A 23,501-nucleotide genomic window follows, 5' to 3' on the forward strand; every position below is an offset into this window, starting at 1 on the left:
ATATGTAGCATTTTACACTTGATTTTTCCAATATAAAAGTCAGGATCTTGTAAGGATTATTTTATTTATTTGTTTATTTTAAAGAAGTTCTTTTAAAATGAAAAATATCTGAGATCCCTCACCAATTATTGGGAACAACCATATGAAAAAAAAATGCACTGAAGTTTTCTCAATTTACAGGAGCAATTTTCTGCTTTTCAAAATGCATTTTTTTAAAAACTTCTCCACATTTCCTAATAAAATGAATTTCAACCTGAACTGCTATCCAATATTTCAGCTTGTCTATATCAGAAATGTTTGCTTTGCTCTGTTGAAATCCTTCTGAGACATCTGTGCCTGTCTAGCTGCAAAAGATCCTCAAGTCTCCAACATTCTGAGCATTATCTGAAACATGCACATCTGAAGAAAGTTTCCAAAAACTAACTGGCAGTAGCAGCAGTAAACTCCTACCAAGGAAGGAAGCCCACAAAAGTTGTTTGAAATGTATAATGGATATATGAAATATACGAATTTCACGCTAGCAATGCATTATTTCATAGGGTTAAGTAAAAAAAAACCAACAGTTTACCTGTTTCTGGTAGTACAGGGAACAAGATAGCAAAAGCCTCAACTCATCGAGTTGAACAGCTTCAACTACAGGAAGCAGAAAACTATCGCATGAGTAAGGACAGTTAGAGCTGCTGAGTGATCCACATGATACAACAGTACCCCCTGAAAAAGGAGTGCCTGGAGTTCTTATTTAAGACAGTGGCTCTCCCTCCAAAATACCCTTTATTTTCTCTTTGTGCTTCACTCAACAATACATAGATTCTAAGAAAGGACATTTTGGCATACTGTGCTTGCTACCAGCGTAACCAGCTGAATAAAAAAATAAAAATAAAATCTGTTAAAAAAACAACTATCAAGCATGCTTTAAAAGCCTGCTAGACAAGTTGAGCAAGAAATGAGTAACACAGAATGGAACAGAATCATAGAATAGAATCATAGAATGGCCTGGGTTGAAAAGGACCACAATGATCATCTCGTTCCAACCCCCCTGCTATGTGCAGGGTTGCCAACCAGCAGACCAGGCTGCCCAGAGCCACATCCAGCCTGGCCTTGAATGCCTCCAGGGATCATCTACAGGGGCATCTACAACCTCCTTGGGCAACCTGTTCCAGTGTGTCACCACCCTCTATGTGAAAATCTTCCTCCTAATATCTGACCTAAACCTCCCCTGTCTCAGTTTAAAACCATTCCCCTTTGTCCTGTCACTATCCACACTCGTAAACAGCCATTCCCCCTCCTGTTTATGTGCTCCTTTCAAGTAGTGGAAGGCCACAATGAGGTCTGCCCACAGCCTTCTCTTCTCCAAGCTAAACAAGCCCAGTTCCCTCAACCTTTCTCCATAGGAGGGCTTCAGCCCTCTGATATCTTAGTAGCCCTCCTCTGGACCTGCTCCAAGAGCTCCACATCTTTCTTGTGTTGAGGACCCCAGGCCTGGACACGGTTAATTCAAAACATTATATATGTTAAATTCTATAAAATGTGTTATTTCTTATTTATTCCCTAGAAAAGTGAGCAAGTTATCAGAGAACTCACTCCTGATGTGGTATTTTGATGATTACATTGTTCTGCTGTTGATGATCGAGGAAACTGAGGCAAATAAAAAAATGGTGAATTTTCCATGGTACAAAGCAGAAATGGAATTATCACCCTCTCTTTTCAAATTGTTCCTCAATACTTAAAGGCAAAATTTCAATTTTCTCAAAACCTGGGATACTTGCTCTAAACTCATTTGCACCGTCAAAAGCAGCAGTTATGGTTTGGACATTAATCACTGCAGAACACCGATAGGATTTTACTTCAGAAGACTATAGGCCAGTGAGGATTAAGTACTGAAATCAGGGGTAAACTTGGCACAAATAGACACATGAGCTGGCATGCAGCAACAATTACCTGCAGTGCTTTCAAAAAGACCTATGGCATCATCAGCAAAAAACATACTTTGTATCACTACTACAGATGTTTTAGGAACAAGGATTATTTGGGGGGGTGGGGTGGGCTTTGTGTTTAATAAATATATAGACAAAAAGGCAACGAATTTGGTTGCAGAAAGAATATCCAACCGGGTTACACTGAACAGGGAAAACAGTGAAATGTTAAGGTAAGACATTAAAAAAAAATGGCAATTCTTCCCTGAGAATTAAACACACATTTGAACTCTTTTGCTATGGTTCATTTGAATTTCCTTCATAATTACTGCAGCTATGTTTTTGTATTTTAGTGTGCATAAATACATATTCCTAGATGATTACGGCCCACAGTAATGCAAACAGTTAAACTCTCTGACAAGGGGGAAAAAAATAAAGATTTCAAAAGTGGCAGGAGAGTATCTACTCATTTCAAACACATGATTATCTTTCCATATTTCAAAAGGAAAGGCCTTTTGAGGTACAGCAATATGCATGTGAATAGAAACATATTGAAAAGTCTCAGCTTTCAGGTATAATGCTTTTCAGTTAGAAAGGCATAAGATGGAAGAACTTTCAATTCCCTGTGACACACTTAAAGAGCGCTGAACACGCCACCAGGCTTGCATTATCGCTGCCATCCCTTCTCCCCACTGATGGCTCACTACCACTTCTAAGCTGTCTGGAAATTCCAATTAAAAGCAACACGAGCAAAACGAGCCCCTCTGCAGCCCAACTGGACCCACAGCATACTGAGCACGTTGCCAGCCACAGAACCCATCCGCAGGCTGAAAAACAGCTCTGTGAAAGAGAATGCAAGGAAGAAGAAACTTTCACCTTTGAAATATCAGTGTAAAGATCACACATTTTTCTAGGAAGGATCTCACAAATACAGTGCCTCTGCTACAGAAGTGCAATACCGGCTGTCTGTTCCTTCTTTATTGAAGGAACGGGGGGTCGGGGATTTTAAAGGCACCTGGGTAATGCACAAGACAAATTGGTTTTGCTCTCTTCAAAGCAAAAACTTCAGCTGAAAAGAAGTTGTCAGTAGGCTTGTCACCAAGTCCATTACTGTGATTTTTTCCTTGTCTGTTCTCCTCAGGTTTCTTCCTACAGCCCTCCTGCTCATCTTGAACTCCTTCTCCCACCTTTAAAGCTAGAGCACTGGTTTCAGGGAACTTCACGGGTAATGCAACAGAGAAAAATTGTACTTAACCTTTGACTTCTGTAACAAGCCTGGACAAAGCAGAGATCCATGTCAGAACATCGCACAAAATCCGGTGCGTTTATCTTCCCCTTTATTTGCAGCAGGCTTAAACTATGGTCACACCTTAAGGTTTTGGTTCAGCTCTTTCTGTGGCTGGACTCTCCCAAATGTTAAAAATATCGCCACAAGCACAGCTAGGTTGGACTTAATCCCTTGCACAATAAAATCAGATGAGAAAGACAAAATAAACCTGCAATAGGGGCAGAATACAGGCAGAGCACTGCTTTTGCCTGATACTGTGGAATTGTGCTCTGTCCCATCATTTGTACTGAAGAACAACGCGATGCTTACGGTAAGGAATTAGAAATGAAGATTAGATTCTGCTAACGGTCCCTTTTCCCTGTAGGCCCATACAGACAAATGGTGAACTATCCCAACTTTGCATTAGAAAGGCTGTATGTGAATCACAGCTTATTGTTCTGTGAAGCTAAAACAGCCTCACAAAATCTATCAGCCGCCAGATGGAAACAGTCCTTCTCCTCTGTGCTGAGCACAGCCCTCTCTCCAACCGAAGGCCAAGTTATTAAGAAATTGTTTGTCGACTTAGATTGGATTGATCATTTATTTCCCAAATTCCTTTTCCCATCATTTACTCATTATACGCCTCCTTCTGATGTAAGAGGACATTTATTAGCTTCTGCATTTATTGTGCTGGTAAATAGAAACATTCTGCAGCATTTCCTGGGGATTCTCTCATTTATCTATCTGTTACAGGACTGAAGTATTTTTAGGGGCAGAAAAATTAAAATATCACTCAGACTGACAGCAATGAAAATGAAGCCGATATGGGCTCGGGAAGGCTGTTTCAGCCTTCGGGTTTACAAGATGATTTACAAAAACGTAGGGAAGCATTTCACATAATTATTATTGCTTTGTAATGAGAAAAATCACTAACTACTGCCTTGAATGAAAAGGGAACTTTTTAATATGAAAAGGTGCTTAGAAAACGTTTTAATGCACATCTTGTCATTGATACCTCTTTAAATGGAAGGTGTATTTAAATTGAGTACTTCTTGTTTTCAAATATGAATACACAAAAGGTCGAGAACAGAAAACAAGTGAAAATACACTGGCTTGTAGTGTGCTTCTTCTCATTTGTTGCTCAGTTTGTCCAAAAATGAAATAATTGGGCCATTGAAAAACCGTACGCAATATATATTTTAAAGATAAATAACTTTAAGGGAATACATATCCATCAGATTCCCAGGAAAGTGCAAGACATTAAAGAATTATTGCAGTTCAGTTATTCCTCATATTGTATAGTCACTGAAATCTCTAACAGATATCTTAACATCCAGTGGCTTACCTGTCACGTTTCTACTTAGAGTTGGAATATTTTCTACGTGATACCTTGACAAAGAACTCCAAGCAAACCATCTCACTGAGGGTTGTGTTAAACACAGTGTTAACTTAATACAGCTTTTGTACCAAAACTTCTACAAAGGAAAAAAGGTGGGAGGAGGGAACAGACATGGGAGAAAGGAAAGCTGCTTATTCATTAACCACACATATGTTACAACACTTTGCCATATCCTATGAAATGCGATAAACACCGCCTTTTGACATTCAAATGACACATTTCTTTGGTTTATTCCATTTTGCCTATTAAAAATTTTTCTCATGGTATTTTTTGTTGCTTCCCAGGAAGGGGAAGGGAAATAGTGCAGCTGAAGCTATCAAGGAAAACAGATGCAGACACAATCACTAAGGGTGACTTATGCAACGCTGACATGTTTATGTTTAACTGTATGCATCCACTAATTTGTTTTCATTAAACCAAGCAGTGCTGGATGAACAACTTACCCTAACAAGCACCAAGCAATGATTTCATACATGAGAATAAAGCAGAGGGGAACTGAAGGAGCTGCCCAACGTGCTGCTTTGTTTTTTTGGTATTGCTCCCTGCATTCCCACTTGTCTCACAGTTTATCCTCATCTGCAATTTTTATTCATGTGATGCACATGCATATGTTCAGACTTCACAAACACCATGACTGAAGAAGCTTTAACAGAAACTGAAACCATAGCAGAGAAAAACAGTGGTTAGCAATGGCTAGAAATCATGGGAACATGATTAAATTCGTATTTTTAAAATACAGTTGGAAGTCAGCAAATGGTGACACCCAGCGTGGTGATAATTGTATAAGCAAGGAACAGTTAAGAAGAAAGTGAGGTTCAAGCAGTGAGGACTTGCAAGCTGTAGGACTAGAAATGGGTTTATGACAGAAATCACCTTTACAAAGCAACACGATAGGTAGGAAAACAGAGGGCATGACATAAATAGCCATACTATATAAAAAGCCATTTCCTGAAAAACAGTATTTCACCATCTATTGGGTCAGTGAATCATAGAATCATTGAATGGCTTGGATTGGAAGAGACACCAAGGATCATCAAGTTCCAACCTTCCTGCCACAGGCAGGGCCACCAACTTCCAGATCTGGAACTAGAGCAAGCTGCCCAGGGCTCCATCCAAGCTGGTCTTGAGCACCTCCAGGGATGGAGCATCCACAGCCTCTCTGGGCAGCCTGTCCCAGTACCTCACCACTCCCTCTGTGGAGAACTTCCCCCTGACATCCAATCTAAACCTTCCCCCCTTGAGCTTAAAACCACTCCCCCCCTTGTCCTATCGCTATCTACCCTTGTAAAAAGTTGATTCCCCTCACATTTATAATCCCCTTTTACATACTGGAAGGCTGCAATGAGGTCTCCCTGGAGCCTTCTCTTCTCCAGGCTGAACAAGCCCAGCTCCTTCAGCGTGTCTTCGTAGGGGAGGGCTCCAGCCCTCTGATCATCTTTGTGGTCCTCCTCTGAACCCTATTCAACAGCTCCACATCTCTCCTGTATTGGGGGCCCAATGCAGTATTTCCAGTACTGGGGGAAACCCACACCAACAACCAAAATCTTCAGGAATTCGAACTTCAGAGGTTTTGAGCATCCCCATCTCTAACGAACGTCCCTGCTCAGCCACTCATAGAGCTCTGTCCATCCTGTTAGAGCACACACCTGCTTAACACACTGAGTTTGGTTTTACCAAGACAGTAGAATTTCACATAAATAAAAATCACCATCCTCCCCATCTGAGGAAATGCCAGTGCATAAATTCTTCAGGAAACAACACTGAGGTATCTTGTAGGCTGAGAAAGAGCCTTCAGGATGATTTTAAAGCAACATTTTAGGCCAATAAAACACAATGAAATAAAGCAGAAAGAGCGAAGACTTGAGATTGCCTATAAAAATAAACAGCATCAGAGGAAAAGCTGGCACCCTGTGTGGTTAGCTCTAGCTGAGACTGGGGGTAAATTACTAAAATGATGCATGAAAAGGAAAAAGAAAGCCAGAAAAAGAAAGTTGCAAGAGTGATGATGGGTTAAAGAGATGCACCAATGGAGTTAAAAATAAAGAAAAAAAGCACAACTGCGTAACAAAAAGCAGTGTGCATTTTAACAAAGTCTTGAAAGCTCATGTAAACACTTACTTAAACACCCTTACTCCTGGTCTGAGTTATTATTTTGCATCCAACATACCCTTACCCCTTGGTCTCCTGCAAATATTTACAGAATGTGAAATTACCCATCGTTTGCTCCAAACTGAAATTACAAACAAACAAACAAACAAACAAAGAACTATCTGAAAACAAAGTGATATATGTATTGGATAAGTAGAAAAAAAGGATTGCAAACAACCTATATGGAACTATCTGCTACATTCTAACGGCTATCAAGTGTCTTACTGCAGGGGCAGAAAAGCCTGAACTATTACTTATCACACTTCAGTTTTTGTCTCCATTTATATAAAGACATACACACAGGATGGAAAAATAATCTATAAGCAAACATTTAGAGAAACATCAATATCTACTATTCAGTGTGGAACAACTCGTTATTTTGTTATTAAGCAGCATTTCAGCATTGCTATTGATTGGATATGTGATAGTGAAAGGGGTATTTTAATAGGAAAATGTCTCAGAATAAACATTTTCAGTGGTTTTATGCAAAAATATATGGGTGGGTGTGTATTTAATAACTGATATACATATTAGCTACTTATTTAAAAATAGCAAATAAAAGATAATGAGCTAAAGAACTAAACTAAACAAAAAAGGCTTAAAAACAATTATTTGGAATAGTGATTGTGGCTCAGCAAGATATGGAGGTGGTGCATTAATGCAGCACTCCAGTCAGAAGGCTACAGCTCCGTCTGTCTTTGTCAATCAGGTTGAGGTTTCAGATATTGTAATTGGTAGCAAGTTTCCTAATCTCAACCTGCCAGGCAAGAAGAGCTCAACAAAAGCTCTATCCCCAAAATATAATGAAATTTGAAGAGAGAAATTTTCTAATATTGGCAACATGAAGCAAGATCACAGGTTGGGCTGACAGCTTTATTATGCTAAACTGACAAAAACATTATGCTCTGGTCAATACTAAAAAGAGGAGGGGGGGAGGGGGAGCTCATGAGCAGTATGGAAATACAAAGCATTGGGAAACTATCATGAACTTTTACTTTTATCTCTCTGGTGCAGCACGTGAGCTCTGACATTGCAAAGTCTCCTGGCCCAAGTACAGAATGAGAAATTAATGTGTCTTGATTTTATATTCAGGTCTCCTCTTGCACTGATTTGGGGAAATCTGCAAGAATTCTCTGTTGAGGTTGAATACTGTCCCACCAGTAGCCTTACATAGATAAGAATGGTATGGTATATGGCTCCAGTGGAAGCTATAATACATTTTACTGCTTCTATCTGAAAAATGTTTGAAAATTAGTGTTGTTTGACATTTTCTATTCCCCTTATTATGGCTAAATTCAGTTGAGTAGATAGAACTTGATGCCAGTAGATTAATGCAGTGCTTGGATTGGTTTGATACACAGACAGAACCATGACCTAATCCTATTCAAATGTAGTTCAAGGAAGAAATGATAACATAGTTTTAACATCTACAAATCTCTCTCTTCCAGTCTCTCTGTATCTTTACTTCTGTACATAACATCACTCCCTCTACATACGTGCAGAGATACATGGTGTAATACATGTATTTCATCTGTTTATGCAGATAAATATGCAGAGATAAAACAAAGAGGTAGTTAGAAGAAAAAAAACTGAGAAAATCTCATAAAACTGGGAAGAGAGTAAGAAAGATGGAATTGTTTTCTTTTAAACCACTGACAGATACTTCTGCTCTAAGCTCTGGTTGAAGTTCAAATTTGTTAAGTAATGCAACATTGGCATACCCACTTCAAGTGTAAAGAGAAGAAAGGTCTGTAAAATGTCAGCAAACAAGACTTTTCTGAAACACAGGAGTTCAGTTAGTAAAGCGCAGATAGATACTAGTGGAAACATCAATTTAAATAGAGCAGAAGTAAAAAAAAGGATCAGGCATTTGTAGCTGGACTGCATTCGCCAAAGTCATCTCTCTGGACTGAAGTCTACGAAGTATCTCCACAAGAGTAAACTGGAGAAACTCCACAAGGTGGGAAAGTCGAAAAAGATTCCTTTATGGAAAATATAAAATGTTGGCATCCTACATAAGGCCTCTACTGAGAGGTTATTTCACTGACAAGACAGTGGTTATACAGCTATGCATTATTGTTTAGGAAATAAATGTATATAGCCAGTATTTTGAACTGCAGTGGACAGTTTGGAAAATCCTACTGGTGTTATGTGCATCCAACAACGAAAGCACGTACTGTACAAAAGCAACAACTGCAACTAACTAAGTCTGTCAGCAGTGTGCTAGAGGTAATTCCATTTCTTCATAGGAACAATGACACAACGTTTGCTGAGCTTTCTCTGTGCTTTCCTCAAATGCTCAGAACACAGCATCATCAGCCAAAACTGTTTTCTGCTTTGCTAGATGCAGTTCGAAGTCTTAAAACACTGTACCTACATCACTGCTATTTGATTTTGAAAGACATGAAAGAATACACTACAAATGTGTGGAGTGTAAACATGTTTGCTCTACCGAATACAAACTTCTAAACACAAGAGGTGAGAACAGAATCATCTCCTGGTTATGAAATTCTGACTGATACAGTCATGAGAGATCAAAGACAGTCAACAAACTGATAATTTGAAACAAACAGAAACAAAAAATGTCTAAACTGCTAAAACACATCACAGGGAATTAAAATGATTGTAGTTACAATAGTGCCTTATAATAGTTCTTCTCTGTTATCCGCATCTTGCAAACCACAGTTTACAAAAAAACACAGCAAACAGATTCTGATTATTTGGTTGTTTAGACTTTGAAAAGGTAAACAAGATTCTGAAGAATCTGAACAAATGTGGAACTCGCATTGTTTGCATCCTAGCACTTATGTTCATTATAATCACATACAAAAAGCCAATACTTGGCTGTGAAGCTGAGCTGTATGTTATCTCCTTTCTGAGCACTGGCTCTATCACTGCAAAGCACACTGGTCCATTCTAAGACTTGAATAGAAAAAAGGAAGAGATCATTAAATTATAATTTCCCCGTACAATTGGTATAAGCATTTCCTACCAACAGGATTAGCATGAACACAAGATCCCAGAATAAAGCTGCTCAGTAGTGAGAATGGCAGTTTAGTGTCTAGTAAATTTGATTTCTCTGAAAATCCTGACACATCATAATAGTGAAATCCTATTTACTGTAGCAAGCAGGATGGCTAATACTATTTAACACCTGGTATAGTATGTGCCATCAGCTCACAGCTTCGTGCTCTGTGTGCTCATCTTACCTTAAGGTTAATGCTCCTTGACAGCCTACATGGTAAGTAGAATCCCCAAATTAAGTGCTGAACCTCTGATTTGCAAATCCTTCCTAAAAATGTAAGTTGTGAAAGAAATGGATGCAGATAAGAGGATCACATTTGCAGAACTTATGTCTATATTCTCAGGCTCTGATCTGGCAGTAAGCCTTGTGCAGTGCAGGAAGCTCCCTGCAAAAAGGCCACTGAAGTCAGCAAGGGATTGCACAGAAATCAGAAAACCCCCAAGCACCATAGGGAGTGGTGACTTGTTGACTGCTGGGCAGTATAACATAATGTTGAAACTTTTAAAAGCTAACAGAATTATTTTCTTTACCTTATGCTGCATGCATATTCATACTAAACAATACTCACTGAAAGCATTTCTAGGAAATTTGCAAGCACAGAAGCTTAACTTGAAAGAGAAATATCTTGATTAATATTGGGATACACATCTTGCTCATTCACACAGATAAACTAAGTAGTTGTGTCATACAGCAGTCTATTAAAATTAATTTCCTTCTGCTCGCATGACTAGGGGGCATGATTCTTGCAACAACGCTTAACAGTATTATGAAGCAGCGTAATGTAAATGAAAATAGCTGGATTTGTTGAGGAAAGGTTGATCTAGGGAGAGTTGAATCACTCTCTGTGAGCTGCAGAAGCACGCATAGACACACCTCACTGTGTTTGATGCCAGAACTCCAGGCAGAAGAAGAAAGCATGCAGTCACGACTCCCATGCATTAAAAACATTCTAAAGCAAAAGCAACTGGGTGAAGGAGTGACAGGACGTCAGCTGCTCTGCAGACAAAATTAATGCAACCGTTGATTTTGGTTGGAACCTACACGTCACAGTTATATAGTAGGGATATAAAAGTAGTTATGAAGTCTATAACCACCAGGGCTTTGAATTTACATGCAATTCAGTGGCATAATGGAAGGATGATGGACGCAGAGAAGCTGAACAGAAAAACGATGGACAGAAGTGTGTGAGAATGTGTGTGTGTGTCTATCTGTGTAGATGCACATGAGACAACGCTACAGAGAGGCCACAGTCTTCAAGGTCCTGAGCTGCACAATCTGAGATGCTCATTTTCCTATTTCTTGCTGCGCTACCTTTTAAAAGAAAAACCAGATGGCTAAAAATGCCACTAAGGCCAGCTTATTGTATTAAGCAATTGAAATAATGTAGGATACACACACATTGACCATTTGAATTCTGCTATCTTACCCTCCACTTGTTTGCTCTAGTCAAGAAGCATCATTAGCCTGTAAACACATAACGAAGGAACACAGATTTTTCTCAAAGCTTGATGTGTGAACTCTTAAATAACAGCCTTACACTCCAGTTAGATATACAGTACAAGAAGGTTATTCTTTAACTCCTTTGTTAAACGATCTCATTTTGCTTTGCTGCTGTGGAGCATGTAATAACTCATCGCTTATGTGCTATCTTTGACCTAGAAGCACTGGCAGCTGTTAGGGGAATCGCTGGGTTTTTGGAAAGTATCAAAAGGTTTTTAGCACATAAAACTAAATTTATGAACAGATATTGCCCCAGAGAATGGAATTGTTTATGTTTTAGTATCACAGCTGTCACTGGTGCACAGTTATTTTGTCCTGTATTAATCTTCTCAAAAGGTTGAGCATCTTCACTCAGTCACTGAAATATTTTATAATTGACAGACTTCATCTGGCACTGAATATGTATAATAATTTTCTCCATAAGGAGCACCCTGTGCTGACACTAATCTGTTCTGTTGTCGTCTCCCTTTATTATCAACGTCTGCAGTGTTTTTTCAGCAGCACTGAGAAACACAAATATGAAGCTTCTAATTGAAAAAGCTAGGTAATCAAAAAGCCAATTAATCATACAGATGAGCTCTGACATTCAGTGATGCAACAGACAGAAATACCACATATGCACAGCTGAAGTATTTTTAAAGTGTGTTTATTTGATGTAAGAATGATCTGAGAATGTAATTAGCATTCTTTGTCACAAATGACAGCCCAATATTGCACATTTCCTCATACTGGCATTATCTCTCTGAGCTCCACTTGCTCCACTCCCATCTTACCTTCCACTCTCAGCTTTTCTCTGTTGAACAGCACATACTCAAACACCGTGTACCTTCCACTGAAATCAAGACAAGCTTAGGAACAAATAAACAGCCTGTTACTGTGCTCTGTAATTTCCAGCATGTAAGGCCTTTACAGACCTTTTTTTTTTTCTTAAAGCTCTATTTCCATCCCAGTGCTCAAAAAATAAGCAATAGTGAAACTCACAAATGACCTTAATAACGGCTGCAGGCACCAGCCTCAGTGAAGCCTGGATTGCAAGATACACGACCTCTTTGCTTTTGTAGGTTTTCATTCTGTAATCTCCACATCTCTGAAAAAGTTCAAAGCCCGATTTGGAGCACAGAGTTCACCTTCTCCCAGAGCTTGAACAACTGTTTTGTTTTTGGTGTAGAAGAGATATGCACATGTACTTTGAAAACAAACCTGATGACAGCTTAGCAAAGCAAAGGTTCTTTACCTTACAAATAGAAAGTCATAGAATCATAGAATGGCCTGGGTTGAAAAGGATCACAATGATCATCCAGTTCCAACCCCCTGCTGTGTGCAGGGTTGTCAACCACCAGACCAGGCTGCCCAGAGCCATATCCAGCCTGGCCTTGAATGCCTCCAGGGATCCAGGGGCATTACAACCTCCTTGGGCAACCTGTTCCAGTGTGACACCAAAGTCAGAAAGTAAAGACTTGCCTTAGTACCACAGGAACTCAACTCTGAAGACAGAGCAAACATCACCCACAGAACAAGGGAGTCAATTCAGAACTGTCTGCCGTAGTCTTGGAGACCTTAAGATCAAGACGTGGAACAAGAGCTAGCAAAGATCACTCATATGATACAAAGGGACAACACTTCAGCAGTAACAAACACAGGTGTTTATAGTTCACTACATCATTTGTGTGCAACAATGATATATTCACGTGCTTTTTAAAATGAAATTCCGCGCTGGAAGTGGCCACTTAACAGCAGCAAGTGAAGGCACTGTATCAGTGTCCTAATTTAAGATTAAAAATAGATAAGAATAAAAACCTTATTTGCAGCATAGCACCTTGAAAAGGTAAAACAGAAGCAAAGAATCATGTTTTTTTTTAATGTCCTTAGCCATCAGTTACTCCATATAATCACAGAATCAGAGAATGACTTGGGTTGGAAGGGACCTCAAGGATCATCAAGCTCCAAGTTCCCCTCTGCAAGCAAGGCCACCAACCTCCACATTTAATACCAGACCAGGCTGCCCAGGGGCCCCATCCAACCTGGCCTACACCAACACTACTTGGACTTTGACAACAGAATGGAAGACAAATAACTAAGTGAACAGGTACAACCATGCTTGGATCTAGATTGGATGAACTACTACAGATGCTTTTAGCCCTATCATCAGTCAGCTACTTGAAACAAGGAAGGTATTCTGTGGGGATTTTGCATGAGGGATCTTCATTTGTGACTGTTCAAATAACACACTTTTAGAATCATAAAAATAATTTAACCTCATCTTTTCAAACCGCTCTTTATTGCCAAGAACATGCCCTTATTAATGCAATATTCAAAAAGGTTGATCAAAATAATGAGATGGAATCTGGTATGCCCTCTGTTTAAAATATTCATTAAGATCAATTATACAGACTGATAATTCAGGCAACATGCTCTTCTTTTTAACCCATAAAAACAAGCATTCTTCTCTCTATCCTGCTAAGCTGCATAAATGAATATATATCATATTAACATTGTTTTCTAAAACTAACTAAAACTAACAAAAAATCCAAATTAAACAATAAATAGGCTCAGAAAGAAGGAAGGAGAAAGAGGAAAACATATTCAGGCTGAAGGTTATAACAAACCTGGGATCTAGAACATGATGGCAATAACAATTAGTTTGAAAATAGCATCCTATAGGATAGTACTCTATAAATAAATAACAGTAATATGTTGAAGCACTTCCTATTAAATACACTGTAAGCTCTTCACACAGTACCAAATTATTCTGTATAGTTTAGTCTCAATTCTATCGCAAAAGAGAACACAGAAGTACATTTTTAAATATGTCCTAAACAACCTGCAGTTAATATTAACCTGCAGTTAATATTAAACTGCAGGAGGGTTTGGTGGAACCATCACAGAATCACAGAATCACAGAATTGTAGGGGTTGGAAGGGACCTCTAGAGATCATCGAGACCAACCCACAGGTAGCACAGGTAGGCGTCCAGGCGAGACTTGAATATCTCCAGAGAAGGAGACTCACAACCTCCCTGGGCAGCCTGTTCCAGTGCTCCGTCACCCTCACCGTGAAGAAGTTCTTACGCACATTCATGCGAAACTTCCTGTGCTGCAGCTTATGTCCGTTTCCCCTCGTCCTGTCTCCACGTACCACTGAAAAGAGACTGGCCTCACCGCTATGGCCGCCACACCTCAGATATTTATAAACCTGGATCAGGTCCCCTCTCAGTCGTCTTTTCTCAAGGCTAAACAGACCCAGTTCACTCCGCCTTTCTTCATAGGGGAGATGCTCCAGGCCCTTCACCATCTTTGTGGCCCTCCGCTGGACTCTTTCCAAGAGATCCCTGTCTTTTTGTACTGGGGAGCCCAGAACTGCACACAGTACTCCAGATGAGGCCTTACCAGGGCAGAGTAGAGGGGGAGGATCACCTCCCTCGACCTGCTGGACACGCTCTTCTTAATGCACTCCAGAATGCCATTGGCCTCTTTGGCCACGAGGGCACACTGCTGGCTCATGGCCAACCTGTCGTCCACCAGGACGCCCAGGTCCCTGTCTGCAGAGCTCCTCTCCAGTAGCTCATCCCCCAGCCTGCATTGGTGCATGCAATTATTCCTCCCTAGGTGTAAGACCCTACACTTGCTTTTGTTGAACCTCACCCGGTTTCTTACTGCCCAGCTCTCCAGCCTGTCCAGGTCTTGCTGAATGGCAGCACAGCCTTCAGGCGTGTCAGCCAATCCTCCCAACTTCGTATCATCAGCAAACTTGCTGAGGGTGGCCACTATCCCCTCATCAAGGTGTCATGATGGTCATTGAAAGTCATTGATGAAGATGTTGAACAAAACCGGACCCAACACAGACCCCTGGGGGACACCACTGGTTACAGGTCTCCAGCCAGACTCTGCACCACCAACGATAACCCTCTGCGCGCTGCCAGTCAGCCAGTTCTCAAATGGGCTTCTCAATGGGAGTAACGGTGGATCACAATGCAAGTAATGAAATTCAATAGGTATCTTCCCACTTCACATAGAATTTTCAGACTGGTTGGTGATGCCTATTTACTTGCACTGGTTCTTCATCCATACTGGTAGGAAGGTAATGATTCTCTATATGTAATTGCTATGACAGATAAAATCTCACTGAAACATGAGAACTTAGCTAATAAGGAAAAGAACATCCTCAACTTTAAAGCCTCCATCTTGTCAATATAAAATAAGCCAGAAACAGTAGCAGTTAATACCAAAAAAAACCGTCTCTAGCGACAGCTTTAATCTTCATCTCCTCAGAAAAGTCATCTTGTTTAACAATAAAACATAACCAGAAAGTCAGTAGCAGTAATAAACAGAAAACTCTTCATTAAGAAGGAAGAAAGGCTTACCCTTTCTTCCAGTCGAGCCAGCTGCTCTTTGTAGTAGGCATCATGCTTCTTTAGTTCTCTGTCTTTCTCTTCCAGCTGCCTGGCCTAAAAAAAGAAATAGAAAGATAAAACTGGATCAGGAAAGAGCATCACTCACAAAGCAAAACATCTCCCATAAATTGTACCAGTAAGGAATACACAGTGATTGAAAACTGCAGTCCATTAGTTTTTGCCAAACAGTGCATTAATAAGATGATGATTGCTGCATTGAAAATGGGAAGAGATTGTCTATTGTACTGTTCTTCCCTTGCCTCCTCAACAGCTGTGCCATGGTTTGTTCAAATGTAGCTGGACACGTCACACAGACAGAACCAAGCGTTCCATGCTGAGACAAAATTTGTTATTAACTTTGCAGATCACTTCTCAACTTAGGGAAATGAGCTCAAGCTACCGAACAGAGTATATGGAGAGCCTCCTTTAATTTTTATTTGCAAATTGTTACTGAGTGGGCATTTTGACATGAGAATAGCTAAACTTGCATCTGCACATTTGCAGGCTGTGGTAAAAAGAGGATTTTTGAAGTAGTGCTTTTTCTCTACAACCCTAGTAGCGTTTAGCATGCACTTAATTTTGAACATGTGAATGTTTCAGAAGAACCAAATGCTTGCACATTTGCAAAAGCAGATCTAAAAAACGTATTTAAAACTCTGATGTCCTCTTTAATTATTATTCTTCTGGAAACTCCTAGTTCACTTGAAGTACCCAGCTAAGCTGAAACCCTTTAACGTATGGCGTATGGTCATTTGCATGTTCAGTACCTTAAAATAATGCAGAGTATTCATGTTAAGATGTTTTCAGCACTACTGAGCAAATTGATTTTTTTTTCCTTTTCATCTGTAATATGCTCTACTATGCATATTATAGGGACTTATTAAGAATTACAGAATACATTAATACATTCTCTGGGCAACCTGCTTTAGTGCCTGATCTACTAGTTGGCATCCCTGTCCACAGCAGGGAGTTAGGACTAGATGCTCCTTAAGATCCTTTCTAACCCAAGCTATATTGATCCTATGATTAAAAGTACACACATGCACACCAAATGTATATAAACGGCAACTATGATGTCAACTATACAACGCAAACTCCCCCCAGGCAAATAATCTTTTTATAAAATCATAGAATCATAGAACTGCTCAGGTGGGAAAAGACCTTAAAGATCATCAAGTCCCACCATACTACCTTACCTAATTAATGCTAAAGCATCTTTAGCAAACAATAATTAACTATCAGTGGCCATTACCACAACTGTCTACTCAAAATTAGTCATTCATCACTAACATTTTCATTCAGGTACTGATAACACAGAGTTAACTGCAAACAGTTCCCATTCCTAACTGCATCATGAAAAATAGGAAATGTAAACTCCTCCTACCAAGAGTTTACAGGTCATGCTCACAGGAGCGTGTCAGAAAACTTCCTTATACCACACATTGTTCTGCACTTCTTGTACAGATACAGGGCTTAATTCTCCTCCTCAAGGTTCATCTTGGATGTTAGACAGCGAATAAAAAAAAGACTTCGAGGTTTTGGTTAGACTTTCCTGAAGCACTTACCTTTTTTTCTATCTCCTGAAGCATGCAAAAAGTCAAGAAGTTCAAGTTAAATCGATTATATAACAGTGGAGAGAAGGAATGCATAATAACGTATGCCTGTCAGGCACATCTGTAATCCAGAACAATGCTGAAAACCACACACGATCTTAGAATCATCACAGAATCATAGAATGGAAGGGACACCAAGGATCATCAAGTTCCAACCTTCCCACCACAGGCAGGGTCACCAACCTCCAGACTGGGCTGCTCAGAGCCCCATCCAACCTGGTCTTGAACACAGGTACAGAACATCCACAACCTCTCTGGGCAGCCTGTTCCTGCACCTCATCATTCTCATAGTAAAGAACTTCCCCCTGACACCCAATCTAAATCTTCCCTCCATGAGCTTAAAACCATTCCCTCTTGTCCTATTACTATCTACTCTAGTAAAAAGTTGATTCCCCTCCTGTTTATAATCCCTTTTTAAATACTGGAAGGCTGCAATGAGGTCTCCTCACAGCCTTCTCCAGGCTGAACAAGCCCAGCTCCCTCAAAAGCTTGTCTTCATAGGGGAGGTGCTCCCTTACAAAGATGTCAAGACAAGATGTTTTCTTATGCAACTTCACAAAAACATCCCTGCTCATACAAAAAGCACACAGCCAAGTTTAACTTCTACTTGGTTTACCAAATATTGCTCTTCCTCTACTATCCTACATTCAGTATAAAATCACGGTGCACATGCTACAGCTTTGTCCGCCATAACTTAAATCAGCTTTTGTACACTAAAGAAAACTGATTACATGCTTTTCCAAAGCTGATTAGGCTAAATCAACCTAACTACCACGCTTTGTATTGATCATGGTTTTGCTTTTCCCAGATAATCCCTGTATTGGCTCTCAAACCTGCCTTTTGTAATGGTCATAGGAAATAAAAATTCACTGCAGATTGTGCCTCCCTGAACCATCCCCTTCCCAGCATTTAATACTACACTTCAGTGCATTATCATAGCTTCCCATATGCAATCATTTTATGCATAACCACCTCATGATCTCTCAAATATTTGCAAACTCGTGCCTTTTGTTCGAGTGCAGTTAAATAGGCCAGTGACAAAGGAATGGTATAAATTAATGTTCCATAACTCTCACAAGAACTTAGTTAAGCTTTACTTCTTAGAATTCAAATGTGTTTCACACAATTCTACCGATACCCTGAAACTAAGGAATAAAATCATTGGATAACCAATAAGATATATTTTAAAAAGAGCCAGATTGACGTGATTTACTGTGCTTGCCACGCTGCTGGCAACAACAGGTAAAGATACACATTGCGGTGATGGAGGAAATGAAAAAAGGCTTCATATCAGAAACCCGTCCTCTCCTCCAGTCCAGCTGATCAATCAGAATCAATTCTTTTCATCTCACAGAAAGAAAACAATAGTAAGAGATTAGCAGAACCTTTCTCTCATAGATAAAGATGAGGAGTGAAAGAATGAGAAGCAACATTCACAATTGAATATTCACAATGCACTTTTTATGAAGCAGACAAATCCTAGTAGGTTCAATCAAAGAATCCAGACATCTTTTACAGCAATGCTAAAGCCATCGATTATGTTCTAACATGATGCCATCAAAGCGTAGCTGTAGGCTGCACCATGATCCAGTCTCATTTCTCCTTTGTAGAAGAACTTGTAGCATTTCTGCATAGCTTTTGCATCTTTTGTAAATGCAAAATTATGTCTTATCTATGTTATCTACTATTTTCAATTCCCAATATTTTGCAGGTTATTCCTTACAGTGCTAAGGGATTTAAGACCCACTCATCTTAAAAGTTCTGGATCTAGAAAAGCTCTCTGTTACTGATGTCTGGGCCAATAACTATGTTCCTAGAAAAATGGCAAAAAACTTTTATAGAACAACGCAAGTTGTCCATTTTTATTTTTCTTCATAAAACAGAAATATAGAGAATGGAAGACATGAAAGCTGAAGAGTAAATAATAAAAAGTTTCCAGATCACAGTATATTGCTCTGGATATCTTTATAATGGAAGAATCCAAATAGAAAGCATTAATAAAAAAATTACTTCAAAAACTCTAGTGTTGATTTTAACAAAATTACCACAAGACACTCTTGATAGTAAAGTATGCTCCAGCTCTCACACCACAGACACGCATGTTTAAGATGGATCATTTAAGATACTGCATCTGCAATTCATACACTCGTGTTATCCTATTATATGGGTCAGCAGAAATAAAGTAAGAGAATGATGGAAAATGGATTTGACAGAATTAGACTGTCATTGACCATTCCTATTGAAACAAGAATTTGAGTACATATAGGTGAAAACTAAAATTCTGTTCGAAAATACTGCTTTAGAGGTTCATATCTACTGACCTGTAATTTTGTCTTATAAAGATACAATTAATTCTAAAACCATCATCATAGAATAGTCAGAAAGTCTGATCTTAAAAAAAGCTTGCAAGGAGACCTTCAGAGGACCCATACCTTAGCCCAAATTCTTTCAATTTGTGTCGGTCTTGCTGATCAAAAACCATTAAAATAGAAAAATTTATTTGTTGCTTGGTATCTGATCACTAAATATATACAAAAGATAGTACAACCAGGGGAATGCAAACAGCATTTATTCAGGAGATATCCATCTGAATGAGAAATTTTGCCCTGTTTATTTGTTTACTATCCTTTTCCCCCAAGACAATTAGTGATCAAAACAGCTGGATTTTATTGCTCTAAGGACACAGGGTCAAGCAGCAAATTATATTCACAGTGCTTTTTGCCTTGAACCTATCCAAACTTTTGTATCACCGATAAAGTAGAAATATTAGATTATAAGAACACTAAATAGTACACAAGCCAAAGGTTTAGTTCCCTCTATAATGAAAGTAACTGGAAGATTTGGTAGGCCAGTAAAAAAAACCAGTATAACAGTATTCCATATAGCTAATGCCTCTGGTATTTATAAAATAATACACACACAGCAAAATGAAAAAAAAAATATATATATATATATATTTATATATAAAACACATTTACACAGAAGACTGTATAAATATTCCAATAGAAGAGATTTCACTGAAGAAATAAAAACTTTAAGGTAATAATATATTTATGGGACCGCAGCAACACGATCCCAGTGAATACCAATTAGCCGTAACAAAATAATTAACAGTAGCCGTGTATTCAATTAGCTGAATGCTGCACTTTAGTTGTAAATGAGATATTGTAACAGGTTCATTGCTTCTTCACAAAGTAACTCTAATAAACAAAGCAGTTTCTTGGGTGTTATTTAGAAAAGAGCTCCAGAAGGTCACCTTTGAGAAGCAGCCCAGCTTGCCAAGGCAACCCAAAATTAAAAGTGAAAACCAGCTCTCTATTATTAATTATTCTTCAGAATCACTAGAAAGTTGGACCAAGATTTAAAGGTCAACTTGAGTTTCATTTTCAGAAGTAGCATCTGGATCTGGAACAGCACTGGCATGAGATTCCATGAATGCCTACAAAACACTCCTGCACGTCACCCTGTATGTGGATGTAGGGAAAGTTGGTCTGCACAGGGACTCAGACACTGTGGGGTCTCTTCCTTGGGGATCTTCAAATCCACCTGGATGTGGGCTGGACACAGCCCTGGTGGCCCTGTTGGGCAGGGATGGATCTGAGGTGCCTCCAGCCTCAACCAGTCTGTAGTTACAACACATACAGACTCTTTCTGTCCTTTGTAGGACTGAGAAAACAAGCAAACAATTGAAAACAAACGACTAATAATTATCTTTAAAAAAAAAGACAAAGGAATCCAGGCAGCTGAATGCAGAAAGGTTGGAGATGTGTGAAGTCTGTTATTATTCTTTTCTTTATGGAGTTGCAGTGGATAAAGCAATACCAGGTAGTTTAGGAGGAGAGGTTTATATGCAGATTTCAAAATTAGCTTTTAAAGTCCCCAGCTTACAGCTGCCCCTCAGTAAGGACTCCAAGCTCCAAATTCATTAACATCCACGGAGTTTACAGAAGTACGCCCCTGAGATCACTTAAGTTTGCATTTTTCTGCAAAAGAACAATGTGCTTCAAAATAAGAGTGCAATGCTGAATTTATATAAAGCATCAATGCCCTGGAAAGGGACAGAGTGCTCTGCTAAGCCTTGCTAAGCTGCTTCATGATGATTTCCTCAGCACCACCTCAAAATAGCAAAGGGGTAAGTGGGCAACCAAACAACCAGGCCCCAAAAATGGTGGAGGAAGGGGCAAGAATCATACAATCATGGAATCACAGAACGGCCTGGGCTGAAAAGGACCACAGTGATCATCCAGTTTCAACCCCCCTGCTACGTGCAGGGTCACCAACCACCAGACCAGGCTGCCCAGAGCCACATCCAGCCTGGCCTTGAATGCCTCCAGGGATCCAGGGGCATCCACAACCTCCTTGGGCAACCTGTTCCAGCGTGCCATCACCTTCTGTGTGAAAATCTTCCTCCTAATATCTAACCTAAACCTCCCCTGTCTCAGTTTAAAATCATTCCCCCTTGTCCTATCATTATCTACCCTCATAAACAGGATAATACTATTAAAGAGGACTACAAAGGGACTAAGCCTCAAATATAGTGAAGGAAGAAGATAACGAAGGGACAAGGGCTCAGAAATAGTGGAGGAAGGGGCAAGAGGACAACCGAGGACCAGGCTTCCTATATGATATTCAAGGCTGCAAGCAGCATCATGTCCAGGGGCTGAAAGTGTGCTCTGTCAGAGTTTACAAGACTACAGGGATTTGCCTGATAAAATCCTGACTACAGAATTGTGGCATTTTTTAGCCACCGAGTAAAGGGAAAGGTCACAGAAAATATTTACAGGCCTTAAGGAAAGCCTGTGTTGTTTGAGAAAAAAGGTTAACGGAGTAATAGGCAAAGAAAGCAGCAGCAGAGAGCTGGCCTTCAGTAGCTCCAGAAGAGTAGGATGTGACAGCACTGCTGGCAGGGCAGGGTGAGGGTGACACACCAGAACTGCAGGGGAGCAGATCTCAAATGCCATTCCAAAAATTATCTTTCATTTGTAGTTAAAGATGTTCTGTTTGTTTTACAAAAGAGTCTTGCTGGATGAGTGCATCTTTGTGTTAAAACAGTGTGATTTCACAAGCTTGTCGACACTAACATCACTTGTGTACAGACTGTGATGGTGACATAGCAAAATTCAGCTTTTGATGTCCACCAAGATGCTCTGCATGGAAACACTTCTGCAACAGACTACACTCACCTACCATGTATAGTGTGATGCATTCACATTTTATGTGCTGATAAACTCTTAAGATGAAAAAGATTGGTTTCTCATATACATTATTATGACCACCAAAACTCTAATCTTCATTAACTGTGTATGGCATCCCAATTTCCAGTTCCCAATTTCCACACTTAACCTACTCTGCATTACAAAATACTTGGATTTAACCCTCTAACTCAATCTATGTCTACATACAGCCTATGCATTCATATGTAGGTATGTATATACACACACATCATTCTAAATGGCTCCTAGAAGTAACTCATGGATATTATTAGGAGCATATGGTTCTCCCTTACCCCCCAACATGATTTCTTTTGAAGATATCACAACTCATAAAATCATTCCTAACCACAAAAAACGATCCAAACACATTACTTACAAAAAAGCCCTGCTAATTTCCACTTGTAAAGGTGGAAAATAGTTATGAATTAGAAACAGCAGCAACAATAATGCATCATAAAACATATTCTTTGACAACTGTAATTAAAACAAGCTTTTGTAATTACCAGTAAATGTGCTACAGTACATTTTCTAAAAATAATGAAGGCCTAGAAGAATGAATAGTAGAAAAGATCACATTAAGAGTAAGCTAATGTAGAAAATTAAAAAATTGAATTTATGAACAAGTTAGGATCTATTTTATCCAGAACACATGACATTAAGCTTCATTTACCAAATCTAGTTATAGACCAAAAGAGCAAAAAAAAAAAAAGACCAAATTGACAAAAAAAACCCAACAACCCTGAACATCAAAAACCACACTCAAAAACCCCCTGCACACTGCATTAAACAAAAAAGCTTCAGATTCTATGATTCAATGAGACTCTAATTTCTTATGCAAGCCTTGGGAATATGCAACTGAAATTCATCGGCAAGTTGCTATCCAGCAAGATAGACATTCATGGATGTTTTTGTCTTAGCTAAAGGAGCATCTATCACTACTTTAGAAGAGGCTGAATGAGGAACATATGGACAACGGCTGAACGAGGTGGATGATTTCAGCAGGGCAGACGTATGGCTTTTGGGACAGCAGATAA

At 39.4% G+C, this 23,501-nt stretch overlaps 1 protein-coding gene across 1 annotated transcript in view; it reads right to left on the reverse strand.

The window, feature by feature from the left end:
• Positions 1-23,501, reverse strand: part of CHCHD3 (coiled-coil-helix-coiled-coil-helix domain containing 3) — a 113,402-nt gene that overhangs the window by 48,685 nt on the left and 41,216 nt on the right. The window contains exon 3 of the mRNA XM_010711344.3: positions 15,612-15,695. Within this exon, the coding sequence (XP_010709646.2) occupies positions 15,612-15,695 (84 nt within the window). The remainder of the gene's footprint in view (positions 1-15,611; positions 15,696-23,501) is intronic.

The sequence above is a fragment of the Meleagris gallopavo genome, chromosome 1 (assembly GCF_000146605.3).
Source record: "Meleagris gallopavo isolate NT-WF06-2002-E0010 breed Aviagen turkey brand Nicholas breeding stock chromosome 1, Turkey_5.1, whole genome shotgun sequence".
Lineage (NCBI taxonomy): Eukaryota > Metazoa > Chordata > Aves > Galliformes > Phasianidae > Meleagris > Meleagris gallopavo.